The sequence below is a fragment of the Copadichromis virginalis genome, linkage group LG18 (assembly GCF_057382275.1).
Source record: "Copadichromis virginalis isolate Kocher_CV1m ecotype Utaka linkage group LG18, C_Virginalis_male_GT1.1, whole genome shotgun sequence".
NCBI lineage: Eukaryota > Metazoa > Chordata > Actinopteri > Cichliformes > Cichlidae > Copadichromis > Copadichromis virginalis.
In genome coordinates, this window is record NC_140635.1 from 11,359,657 (window position 1) to 11,372,751 (window position 13,095).

Genomic DNA, 13,095 nt, shown 5'->3' on the forward strand with positions numbered 1-13,095 from the left:
TGCTCTCATCACCATGTCTCAGATGACCATGTTGAAGAGAACTGCTCTCACTGATGACACATGGAGCTCACCGGGATTAGATAGACTTCAGTAACTTTAGCCATGATTAATGCAAAATCATCCACCACTGTAAAAAGAGGATAGGTCCACTTTCAAGTTTTGCATTTTAGGTGTTCACATACGTAATAGATCACCGTGAGCACTTATCTCTTAAGCTGTAGACTTCTGAAATTCAAACATGCGTATAGACTGGATGGAGATTGCTTTGTTCTGATTTTTTTTTCCAGACTAAGTCCAGAAAGGTTACAAGAAACGAGTGTTTGTTGTTCAGCTGGGATCATATCATACAATGTTAAAGTGTTACCTGTTTTGACCGATTGGTGAAATAAAGTTGAATGTGTGCAAATAAAGACTGAGAATGTCCTCCTTTGAAATAAGACTCCACAATAATGGTCCAGTTTATTTGTTACAACTTTAATGAACATGGCAACATTTCAAAACCAAAAACAGTTAAATTCAAGAAACAAACCAATAGATTATACACAGCACATGAAACCTTGATTACCTCTAAGGCATGCTCCTTGTTTAGTCTTCTACACCCCTCGAACTCTGTGTTGAAACACTGAGTGTCTCACGTGTACACAGCCCCAACAAACAGTGAGTGACCTTATTTTTACTACAGAAGTGTTTTAAACTGATAAACCCCAAAGCTCCTGTCCTCATCCAACTTTCTAAAGCACATTCCTGTCTGCTGAAAGTTACTCATGAAGGCATTCACAGCGATTAAAAACAACTTTCAGACAACTCTAAACAAACTATGGCATCATGGTTAAAAAGAGACAAGTCAAACCGGGCAGCAAAAACAAATCTAACCAACACTTTTTGCAATCAAAGAATTTAAATTTCATTGGGTTGCTGTTTTTTTTGGGTTTTTTACCTTATCACTGGAGCTCTTGAACGGTCTACGTTCAGCAGCAGGATAGACTCAAAGGATTCCTCCTTTTGTGTGTAGGGGGGGGGACAAACTACGACACGGGCCTGATTCTACGACCTAAGCCTGCAGCATCCTCCAACACTGTGAGCGAGAAGTGAAGGCGTTTCAATAGCAGATTTGCACTGCACTTGAGGGCAGATTCACACCACGACAGGAAAAAAAATTATTAAAAATCATGTATTGAACCGTTTCGTTTCTTTGACCTAGCAGTTTAGCATGCAGTTTTACACCAGTGTCAATCTAAAGCATCGACATACAGTCACTTTCAGACTTACCAGGGTGCAAATATAGAGGCTATTATCATATTAAGCAGATTCGACATTACCTCCTATGCAACAACCTTTTCACTTGTCAAAACTTCACATCATGCAGTTCATTCATGGGAAAAAAATGGGCTGTGAATTTCCTGGACATTTTCTTTTTGTTTAATGACACAGGTAAGCATTTGTTTGCATGTATGTCACTGGACAAAAACACTGGTTTTCCTTAGGTTTCGCTTACCTGTGTTATTGCAGCAGAACCTAAGGTGCAAGGTCTGGGATGACACTGCAAAGATCAGATATATATATGTATGTATATATTGCACTCTTTGCCGTCAGTGAACAATGCAGTCAAAGAGATCGTTTGGACTTTAACATTAACAGCCTTTCACAGCAGTGCTCATTCATAAAAAAAAAATCATCATCAATACTGAGCTAATCAGCAGCACTTCCACTACTAGCATTCCACATGCTTATTATAAAGGACATATTAGAGAGAGATTATCAGCAGAAACCTAAGCATGCTACGCTGGAGTTATGCAGGAGATTTCTAAGCAAATATATTGCAATGAATGGCATTTTGTTTTTAAAAAGACATCAACTACACAATGGCAAGTTGGCAAATATTCAGAACGCAAAAAAACCCCAACATGGACATCCTTAAACAGTTCCTACCAGCAGTGTAACAGACCTCAGTTCAGAAATCCAACTACCTACACAAACAATCTACAGGAGCTGAGTAAAGAGAATCTCAGAAACATGTGGTACAAGAATCATCACATTCTGAAGCGCTAAGCCTCTCCTGAGAACATTTCATACTTACCCAAAGACAAAGGAGGGAGGGGGGGAGGGGAAAGGGCAATATTTGAGAAAAAATAAAAAAAATACTACATCGTTGGCAGTTTATAAAGCGTTCTTTCTCAAAGTCAAATCACAGGTTTTTTGTACTTACATTACAGGAGGGCTCAACTGATGGATGCCGACTGCTTAACCACCCCAGACCCTACAACATCTACCACTTTTTGTTGCATCGTTTTATACTTTTAAAAACATTCTTTTCAAAAAAAGACAAGTGTAAACATGTGAGTTCACAATTGGGCAAGACAAATGTTTCAATGCATTTTTTCTCTCCCTCTCTCCTTTTCAAAACAATTTTACCTCACTGTCCTGGAAAAAGAACAGCACAAAAGGTAGATGGATATATAACACTAAAAATATGCATCATTTCTTAGAACCGCATGTTGAGAAGGATACTTGGCTTACCGCTTTTCTAAACTTGCCTGTGGAGGAGGAAGTGACTATCAAGGGAGGCAGCAAAAAATAAAAAATATATATATATACAGTGCAAACTACACCTCAACAATATCAGCAACCAATGCAAAAAGTGAGAAGGAATGCCACAGCAACGCAGGTAATGCATGAGATCACGACACACAGATACCGTCGGCTTTCTCGTGACAAACATTTTTTCTACTTGCTAGAAATAATATGAAATATATAAATAACAAGTCTGAACCACCCGGCATCACTGCACGCAAGTAATGTGACTACGAGTCTTATAGACAGTTGGAGAGAGACAGGACAGCACAATTTGGTTTTGGACAATCAGTTCAAACTACAACGCCCACCCCACCTATCCCCCCCCCCTGCTCAGCAGCCTCACGGTAAAACAAAAACAATCATACAGAAATACATCTCCACCCCAACTTACCAACACAGGAGGTTTCAGTTTGTTTTATTGCAAAAAAACACAACAGGCAAGAGCAATTTTTAAAACTGAGATGATTTTACATGGTAATGTCTACAGTTTAATAAACATGACTTCTAACCACATTTAATGTAGATACAGGGCTGGAATGACCATATGTATAATTACCTCACTAAAAACAAAGCATTTACAAGAAAAAAAGAATAACAAAATGGAAAAAAAAAAAAAAAAGAGAGAGAAAAATCAAAGAGGACGTGTTCGCCGGGTAATCTGCCATCTATGTGAAACACTTTCAAACCAAGGAAATTTAAGATCTTCATCAAGGCGTCTGCATCCAAACATTTAACAAAGGATTTTGTTTCGACAATGTAGCATTTACTTTATGTCCACTTCACATTACTGGCCCTGTGCAGAAGAAATACATAGAAGATACATTGCATGTTAACAGCAGAAACAGTGGACTCAGCTTCCCAAAATAAAAAGCTAAAAAGCCTGTGTAGGAAGGAAGGTGGTTTTGGTTAAGTGTGTGAGGCTGCTGCGGTCACCGGAGCCCTGTGAAAACCTGAGGAGTGAAGCGGGTTACGGTGCAAAACGACTGAGTGTACGTGAATGTGGACAGCGCATTATTATCGGGGCGGGTGTACCTGGGGAGCTTGTGGCGCCGCGCCCATCGGCTGTGGGTTGGCCGTGCCGTAATAAGCGGCCTGCTGCCGGTAGTACTCCGCCCAGGCCGCGCTGTAGTCCGGCTGGCCTCCAGGTTGAGAGGCAGCCGCTGCCGCTGTGGCCTGAGGGGCCGCTTGACCTCCAGGGGATAAAAATAATAGAGAAAAAAATAAGTTTGTACAGCCAAGAAGCTCAAGGTCAAGTCTGAAGTTTTCTCACTGCACCTAAGAGACACCATGATAAAATTCATGAATGCTTTTTATAGAACTAAAATATAAGGAACAGAAAGCCAAATATGCTTCTCTGGGTTAGTTACACAAGCCAACAAGGCAGCTATTCAACTAGGGAGGCTCCTGGTGACTCATCTGCTAGACACTCAAAGAAAATAATTTTATTTTAAAAAAAAAAATAATAATAATGAGTCTTTAATATAAATTAAAAAAAAATAAATAAATCAGGCCAGTTTAACATGTTTGAAGTCATTAGTTACATTCCACAGGAATCAAATTAACTTGTACGTGTCACTGAGCGTGGCACTTTGCATTTAATGGTTATGTGGTCAGTTCATGTGGGATTTGAACATTAAATCGACCTCATAAGTGTCAAGTCAACACCCTGCCGAAAGATATCTACTCGTTTGGCTGTGAATGCCCTGTTCACTACCATGGATTCCTCCTCTGCGTTTACTTTTTTTTTTTTACCAGTTTTGGAAATTAAATCAGTGAGAGAATAACAAATATACGGAATAATAATAATAATAATAATAATAATAATGAGGAGAAGAAGGAGAAGAATAATAATATAAAAGTAAAGAAGTAGAAGTATATAAAGCAGACCAGCCAGACAAGAGCACGACAAAGGATATTAACAACCATTAGACATAACACAGCTTTCCCAACATACATTCAGCTACTATTAAATAAATTGTAAAAGTAGAACAAAAAAAAATTCAGGCCACAGTAAATGCTTCCAATCTTGTCAGATTAGATTTATAAGAAGGGGAACGAACCCGCCACTGAGGTCTCTTGGTGGCGGGTCAGAAACCTTCTTCCTTTCTATTGGGCGGCTGCGAGAACAGCAACTCTACTAGCAAGAGGGCTGCTTGTGGAGGCAACCACCCTTTAACATCAAACACACTCATACTTAGAGCTGGAGGAGCGATGAGATGTTATTTAACTAGACAAAAGCCTAACCTATGCTGTGTTAGGAGTAGTACGCTTGTTTTCCTCCATGCTAGCATCCAAAACCACAATAAAGGGTTATTACACCAGGCTTTAGTTTCTTATACTACTATACTATATACACTAAAGCATGCTGATCTTGGTCTTACTCTCGTTGAATGAATGTAAAGTCTATGATGCAGCATGTGCAAGTAAACATTTATAACTCATCCAGCTGAAGAAACAGAAGGTGGAAATGGGGAGGAAACAAACCAGTCACATTGTTCTACAGATGTGCATGTCGGGTGGCAGTGAGAGTTACAGCGTAGGGTTTCAGACATATCTGCGGCGCGTTTTAGCACAAAACCCTGCTCGAGCACTCACCTTGTTTCTTATAATACTCCTCCCAGGCTTTCGTGTAGTCCTGAGGTTGCTGACTCTGTTGACCTGCAGAGTGAAAAGGAAGAAACACGTTAGAGCATTCAAGCATCAAATCGAACCACAAAACATAAACAATGACCCTACATTGCTTATATGCACAACCCCACAAGTCAAACACTCATCATTTAACTCCACAAAACACACACACTCAATAACAATAAAACATTCATAGCACATGGAAGACTGTGCCATCAGTGTGGATAAAGCCCTGACTTAGTCTAGAAAATAATCTACTCTGAGCTGATAAAGGTGGATCTGTGTCCACAGCAGTCCTGCAGATAGTCAAAGTGTCCCAGTCTAAACAGCACAGCCGTCAAAAGTCAAACAAAGTGGAGGCACACTTGAAAACGCTCCACGGCAGGTTAGTAATGCTCACAAATACCCAGACCTGAAAAAGAAGCTGACTAAATGGCCGAGGGCTGTTTAGACTGTCTTGTGTTAAGAGGTGTACACTGAAACTACGTTCATATACCCATTTTCTTGTAATATTCCTCCCAGGCCTTGGTGTAATCTGCCTGTCCACTCTGACCTGCAGCCTGTGGGTCACCTGTTAAAGAAAACGGTACTTGTAATTAGTCAATCATTCTCAGCAGTTTGTCCTCCACCTGCCTGGGTTGGGCTGTCAGCCTAGGGGTGGTGGAGGAAAACTACCCTGTTCCTGGGGTATTTAAAAAAAATGTTAAAAAGCTGCTCTGCAAAAGCAAAGTCATTTAAAAGTTGAAACCAAACCAATTTGTGTTTGTTAGTAACACAAATGAGACATGAGCACAGCACACTATCAGGTAAGTCTACTGAACTACACTGAGCTTGTCTGAACACTTTCCGTTTCTTCTGCTCCTCTGCTTTGCTTTAAGTGAAAAAAACACTCCGGTTACCTTGGCCGTTGGCTTGACTGGTGCCGGGCGCTCCGCTGGTCGGGGTCATGGGAGCCTGCGGCTGCTGGCCGTATTGAGCGTAGTACGCTGCCCACGCTGCTGCGTTGGCATCCGCTGCTGCTTTATCTGCACGCAAGAAACAAGCTGGTAACCACACAACAGCCAGGACTCATTCTGGCAGCAGCAATGTTGTGCCTTACTGAAGACGTGCAAAGGCTAATGCTAGCCAACTGTAATAAGACACCATGTATCGTCAAATCTGCTGATGTAATCAATACTTGTGTTTTAGCACATAAATCTCAAATGCTATAATATTTTGAAAGCAAATATTTTCAAGAAAAAAAAACAAGAGTGTCAATAAAAGAGCATTTACTTCTGTAATTACTTTTTGTGCCTACAGGGGGCACTGCTTCTCCCCAGAGTGCAAATTCATAGTTAAAAAACAAAGCACCGAGCTCCTTGGCCCTGAAACTTCACCCTTTAGCGCTTTCCAACATTTATCCTGTTTGTTCCATTGTTTTTCATTTTGTTTCTGTTGGGTCGCTGTATTTTATGACTAACAGATATACTTTCTAACCTCTGAGTATGATTTCAAATATTAAAATATGGCAAAGGGCTTTTCACATCAAATGCCCCCATTAGCAAATACTCACTTGGATCAGGCTGGCCCTGCTGCCAGTGTGGGTAGCCGTTGCCCCATCCCTGAGGCTGATATGGAGCAGGAGGACCACTGAAGGAAGAAAATAAGTAACCATCATCTCTCAGTCAGCCATGTTCAGATATTCTTACTATCAAAGAGGAGGCAACTGTACTTACTGTGGTCCGGGTGGGCCCTGATTGTATGGTCCAGGATTGTATGGACCCATGGGAGCACCAGGGGGTCCGGGTGGTCCTGGAGGACCATGTGGACCTGGTCCTCCATGTGGGCCAGGAGGGCCATGTGGGCCACCCATGGGAGTGACAGGTCCCTGATCAGAGAAATGGTGCGGTCAGTATAAGAGGGGTAAATAAAAAATAAATACCGGAGTCTTCACATGGAGGCTAATTATAAAAACAGTTAACTCACCCCAATTTTCTCCTCCACTAGTTGCCGGGCGTAGTCGATCTGCTGAGGAGACCCTCTGACTGTAAACATCTTAATGTTGGGGTCAGCGTTGGGCGGAGGATTCCTCTGGAGCTCGATTCTGGCTCCCGACTGCTGGCTGATGCCCTTGATTGTCTCACCACCTGGAAGAGAAACATGGTCAGAGTTTACAGGGAGAAAAATATTTTAACCGTTTTGGTTGACCCTTTCGTCTCTCTGATCTCTCTACCTTCACCGTGTCACTCTCTATTGTGTGTTCAGGTCTCAGATTATAGGGTTGGGGTTATCCATCAGCTTGTCAGCGTGGTGCATGAGTTTTCATCACAGACCATACACATTTTAAACCATTATTTACTCCATAAGGTGATTACTAAGAGTGCACTACACTCCTAAAGTTTGTTTTAATAACTGAGCTCGAGCCCCACTGCTGTTGAGGAGCGACTTACCTTTCCCAATGATCAGACCAGTCTTCATGGTCGGGACCGTAAAGGTAAACTCTTGGAGGCCACCAGGGGGGCCCATGTTCCAGTTGCCCTGACCGCGACCGCGTCCCCTGCCACCTCCATGCCCTGGAGGTCCTCCCGCCTGGACGCTCCGCAACAGGTCGGAAATGATTTCTGCCGCGTGCTGAGCCTGGTCAGGGGGACCCATGATCTGCGCTATCCTGTCTGGTGTGGTGCCATCATCTGGAGAGAGGAAGGAGGGCGATTTGAGACAACTGAATCACAATTTCAGCTTTGATTTCTATTACTGCTGTCACATTAAACAAATATATACTTTTCTAGTATTTCCTCTAATTATGCCTCTAACCAGCGATGCACTGTGCATGTGTTCAGGTCTCAGATCATAGGGTTGGGGTTATACATCAGCTTATCAGCGTGGTGCATGAGTTTTCATCACAGACCATTTTAAACTGCTTGATTTGCTTCATGAATGTCATGTTAGATGCTCACCTGGTTTGAACTGAATCCTGACGCCTGTGTCATTCTGAATTTTCTTGATCATTTCTCCATTTCTCCCGATAACAATTCCTACTGCAAAACGTGGGACAGGAACCTGAACAATAAGAGGACAGAAAAGCAAAATTAACACGATCCAAAAACCCTGGTCAACAACGTGATGAATTAAACAAATGACAAGTACTGACATCTAAGCTGTCTCCTCCAATCCTTGAACCGTACTCGCTCCTCTGCTCCCTGAAGCCCTGATCTCTAATCAGCTCCATCACCATCTCTTTGGCTTGCTGGGGAGACAAAGTACATATTATTACAGTACAGTCTCCATGTGGAAGACTTGGAATTTAAAAAAAAAAAAGTTTTATGACATCAAAATCCCAGCTGAAGTCTCACCTGAACTTTAAAAGGTTCTCCTGAAATGCGTAGTGGTTTGTCTGCGCCTGTGTTTTGGGGCCCATCTTGGATCATGACCATTTTCACTCCAGCTCGTTCCTGCAAATGAGAAAATAAAACAAAAGGTGAGTCAGTAGCAATCACATCTAATTATCTCTATATTTTTTTTGTCTCACTTTGACTTGAGGCTCACCTGAAGGCTTTTGATGGTTTCTCCTCCCTTGCCAATGACAAGTCCGGCTTTAGAAGCAGGTACCATAATCTCCTGAACAGTCATTCCTGGGCCGTCGTTGTGGTGGAACGCTGGGGCCGGACGCCCCTTCTCAACGATTTCTGTTAGTAGCCTCTTTGCCGTCCTTAAGGGAGAAAAAAAATTACCATTTTGTTTAGTAACGGATAGTAGTGCTGCTCGATTACAGCAAAAATTATAATGGCAACTTTTGGACTTTGGTCAAAAATACATTGCTGCCCACACCAGCTTCCACGGGAATTCTGCATATGAAACAGGGGTGACACTTACTGGATTGATTCTGGTAATCCTGTTAATGTCACCGACCGATCTGGCATCCCTCCGCTGTCTACAAGAGAGAAGACACTGTAAACACAAAACCCTCCAAAAACAGTTGGTATGCTCCGACTTCTCAGCACTGGCAGCAAATCCAAACCTACCAGGGGCAATCTGTATTTTGCACCCAGACTCCTGCTGGAGACGTGATATTTGTTCACCTCCTCTTCCAATAACTAGAACAGGCAATGACAAAAAACAAGTATAAATATCAAATTCTAAGAGCACAGAAGTTATGCTTTTTGGGGGGGGGGTTTTGTTTTGTTTTTTTAAAACAAACACTTACTGAAGCCAACCATGCCATCTGGGACCTTGAATTCTTCTGATGTTGACCTTAGGATAACGGGAGATTAATCAACATAAACTTTATAATACAATGAAGCCAAGCACAGTATGTGAACATGTTTAAATTGATAATGCCCGTTTACCTTGGGGGACCAGCCATTCCTCCAATACCTGAAAAGGCTGCAAGAAGACGACCAATTAGCCAAAAGAAGACTTAATAAAATAAAATACAATTTTGAAGAACCAAATTTCACATTCTTGCACATATTTGGCCTTTTTAAAGTAGTAAATACAACTGCACCTTCAGTTCACTTACCATCATTTGTAGCCACTTTCTTTGTCTCTGGTTGGTCTGTGAAAAAAATGACATAACCAGTGTAAGTACCTCTCATTATTCCCATGCCACATCACATTATTAGCTCCCCCCCAATCAAAGAAAAAACAAACTGATTTTACACATCTAAAATTCATTTGTCAACACTACGTGGAATTTAAACAGTTCAGACAGCTGGATTAGACGCTCATCTGCCAGCTTCCTGCATGCATACTTGGCTTGATATCCTATCTGAAGATGTTTAGTCCTACTCAACGCTGATGCTAAATCCTCAGTTTTGTTTAACATAATTCAACAATACTCTGCAACACAGAGCTATACTGTAATGTTCTATCTGCCAGATTATTCAAGCAGCCAGAGTCCTTGCACTTATTAACTCAGTAATGAAGTCAATTCATTGGCTCCAAATTAGAAATAAATCACCATTGAAGTCCCTGTATTTGTTCAGCTCTCAAAGGTTTGTTAACCCCAGTTCTGACTTGATCAGTGCCTATAACCCGATTATACCTCAATTATACCTCTCAAGCAGGATGTCAGATTTTTCAGAAGAATACCCCCAAATTGTTTTTCCAACTCAGAAATCCTGAGATGTCCCGCTAATCCCGATTTAACAATCTTAGATGAGGGTAGAGAACATAAGCAACAGAAAAGCTGTAAAAGTCTGTAAATCATCATTGTGGATTTGCGACTCGCTAAATAAGACATGCTGAGATCAGTGACCAGCGTCTATACAGGAACATGCTGCAACTCACTTTTTAAGTGAGGAAGAAAAACCCAAAACAAAAGTAGAACAAGAACTGTGCTGCACTGCTAGTAATGCGTTAATAGCTCTGTCTTGCTGAGGAACAAAACAAATCCTGTTTTTCAGCCTTCGCTAGTGGAACGCGCTAAACTCAGGAGTGTCACTCCCAGCGCCAAGATCTGAGGCAAATACAAAGCAGCATTAAATCCAAGTGTCCTGAAGGTGCTTTCAGTTGCACATAAATCATACTTCCGTGCCAGAGCTACAACGTAATTATTGGAACTCCATTTTAACCCTACGCCCCAACCTTCTACATACAACAACTACACGTCAGGTCGGCGCATACCCCAACAACTTGAATGCTGAGGAAGTTAAGAGTTAATAACTGTGTGTGTGTGTTAACTGGTCTTATTTCTTTGTGAAGTACAGTTTGTTTGTTTTTTATTTTATATTAAGTTTCCAAACCCAGAGAAAGTAAATAAACCCAGATTAAGCATTATAATGTAATTAAAACCATGATTTTTCCCCCCAATCTTTTCCAGACTTTATAATCAGTACATGTGTGAACCAAGCAAACTGGAAACTGTCATGCTTTCATTTTGGACCACATTAACCACCAAAAAACATCTACTTAACCTGTTTATAGGCTAGTAAAGCTAATTACACCCACTCACGCCTTAACCAATATTTGCCTCCAGTCTGGTCCACTCAATCAAAAAAAAAATAAAATAATGATTTGACACATGAAAATATTTACAAGACATTAGAAGATAAGGTAAAACCATCACCCTAAACACATGCCATGTGCAACATACTGCTGCTTTTTAACTGGTTAGTAATAATGTACAGTGTTAGATCTAAAGGTGAAAATTCACACTGAGAGGAAAAAACGATTAAAAAAAACAAAATAACTGGGTTATGGACGTTAAAACAGAATAAATGCATTTCAGCAGCTGCTAAAAAATGAAACACAAAGGCAGGCATTAACTAGAAAGACTTGCATTGAGATCGATTTGAGCCACTGACCGATATTCAGGTTAGGCATGGGAAAATACCCACCAGCGTCCTCCAGGGGCCTTTTCTGGCCCCCGTAGCCGAACTCGTTTGTCGGGGGTGCCGCAACTCCGTCCCCGCCAATCTTTGCTGCGATCTGAAAGCAAAAAATGAAGCAACAAGAGAACACGTGAACTCCCGAGATCATGTATTTGTTGTTCGTGTCTCTTAAGGTGCGTTTGGAGAGGAGAGGCGTGCTGCCTGCGGCCTACTGTCCTAGCCGGAAGTCCAACAAAGGGGAGCTTCAGGTTTCACTTTAGCAAATCGGTTAATTTTGCTACAACACAAAAACACCAGCTTGCATTTAACTTATACAATTATTATCTTATTTTTTAACCACTCTAAGCTGCGATCTGTTGTGTTTTCCCGTCTGTTTTCGTTTTCAGAGTAACGCAACGTTAGCTTAGCTCAGCTACCTTCAGAGCACAACGACAGAAAGCGCCGAAAACTCGCAATTCGTTCCCGGCCTGCGGGATATTTTTAGCCCGAGTGATTCCGTAGTCGTCTTCTCACCTGTCGTGCTCGTTGCAGAGCGTCTTTAAAAGCGTCGTTCATGCCGCCACCGGCGTTTGAGGACGGGGGAGCCACGTTGCTGTAGTCTGCCATATCTGCCTGCTGCTGCTCTTCTCCTCCTCGGCGCGATAAGATGGCGGCTCGGTCTCACAAACGGGAGGTGGTGGGAGACACGAGAAACTCGCGGGCCAGTGTTTGCTCTCGCGATAACGGCCTCACGTGTGTCACCAGAGGAGATTTGGAGCAGGAATCAGTATCAGACGACCTTTGAAATGTACTGCTGTAGAAATACTTCTTTTGAAATTTTACTTGAGTAAAAGTGCAAAAAATATGAACATAAAAGCGAAAAAATTAAACATTCTTATCGTGTTCAACAGCATGTTTCAGAAGATCACTTTTAACACTGGTTTGTAATAACTGATAGATAATTGGGGCTGATTTTAAACTTCAGTTTAAAAAAAAAGCAAACTGATTATATTTATTTTCATTAATTTCACTTTGTAATTAGTTACTACATTCATTGTAGTGAAGAAAAAAAACAATATTCCCCTGAAAGGTAGTATTATTTGCTTCTATTCCACCACATATACGTGATAAATAAATAAATGTAAACTTCTGGGTTAAATATGCTATTTTATAAAGAGTTTCCGCATTTTACAGGGATACAAATCTAATTTTACACGTGCAATAGACCTGCTGCAGCTCATCATTTGTGTTTGACTGTGTGCAAAGGTTGCAGCGAGGGGATGTCAAATTATGCTTTGCAGGAGAATCAGCCCACCAGACGGCCCATTTTGTGTAACAATTATAGTCTTCTTTCGACTACTCCCTTTAGGGGTTGCTCTCCTATCCACCCCCAGTATCCTCCTCTGTTACACCAACCCTCTCTATGTCCTCCTCCTCCGCATTCACAAATCTTCTGTGTGGTCTTCCTCTTTTTCTCTTGTCTGGCAGCTCCACATTCAAAGTCCTTTGTCCAGTATATTCCCTATCCCTCCTCTGCATATGTCCAAACCATCTCAGTTTTGCCTCCCTAACTTTGTCAGAGTCCAACAATTGCACTTAAATC

At 41.6% G+C, this 13,095-nt stretch overlaps 1 protein-coding gene across 7 annotated transcripts; it reads right to left on the bottom strand.

Moving 5' to 3' along the window:
* Positions 1-453: 453 nt before the first annotated feature.
* fubp1 (far upstream element (FUSE) binding protein 1) lies at positions 454-12,194 on the bottom strand. Of its 7 annotated transcripts, none has more exons than XM_085440032.1 (21): positions 12,027-12,194; positions 11,520-11,610; positions 9,701-9,736; positions 9,528-9,564; positions 9,386-9,432; positions 9,204-9,275; positions 9,055-9,112; positions 8,728-8,890; positions 8,535-8,633; positions 8,333-8,428; positions 8,139-8,241; positions 7,632-7,871; positions 7,168-7,328; positions 6,918-7,069; positions 6,755-6,831; positions 6,102-6,227; positions 5,699-5,773; positions 5,169-5,232; positions 3,607-3,766; positions 1,496-1,540; positions 454-1,075 (listed from the first exon to the last, which is right to left on the bottom strand). In XM_085440032.1, exons 1-21 carry the CDS (start codon positions 12,117-12,119, stop codon positions 1,052-1,054), a joined length of 2,019 nt encoding a protein of 672 aa, XP_085296158.1. In that variant the 5' UTR covers positions 12,120-12,194; the 3' UTR covers positions 454-1,051. The 7 variants fall into 7 exon arrangements, with proteins under 7 accessions (XP_085296158.1, XP_085296156.1, XP_085296162.1 ...); XM_085440030.1 differs by having other exon boundaries at positions 3,607-3,764; positions 5,170-5,232; positions 11,487-11,610; XM_085440036.1 differs by lacking the exon at positions 5,699-5,773 and having other exon boundaries at positions 3,607-3,764; positions 5,170-5,232.
* Positions 12,195-13,095: the final 901 nt, after the last annotated feature.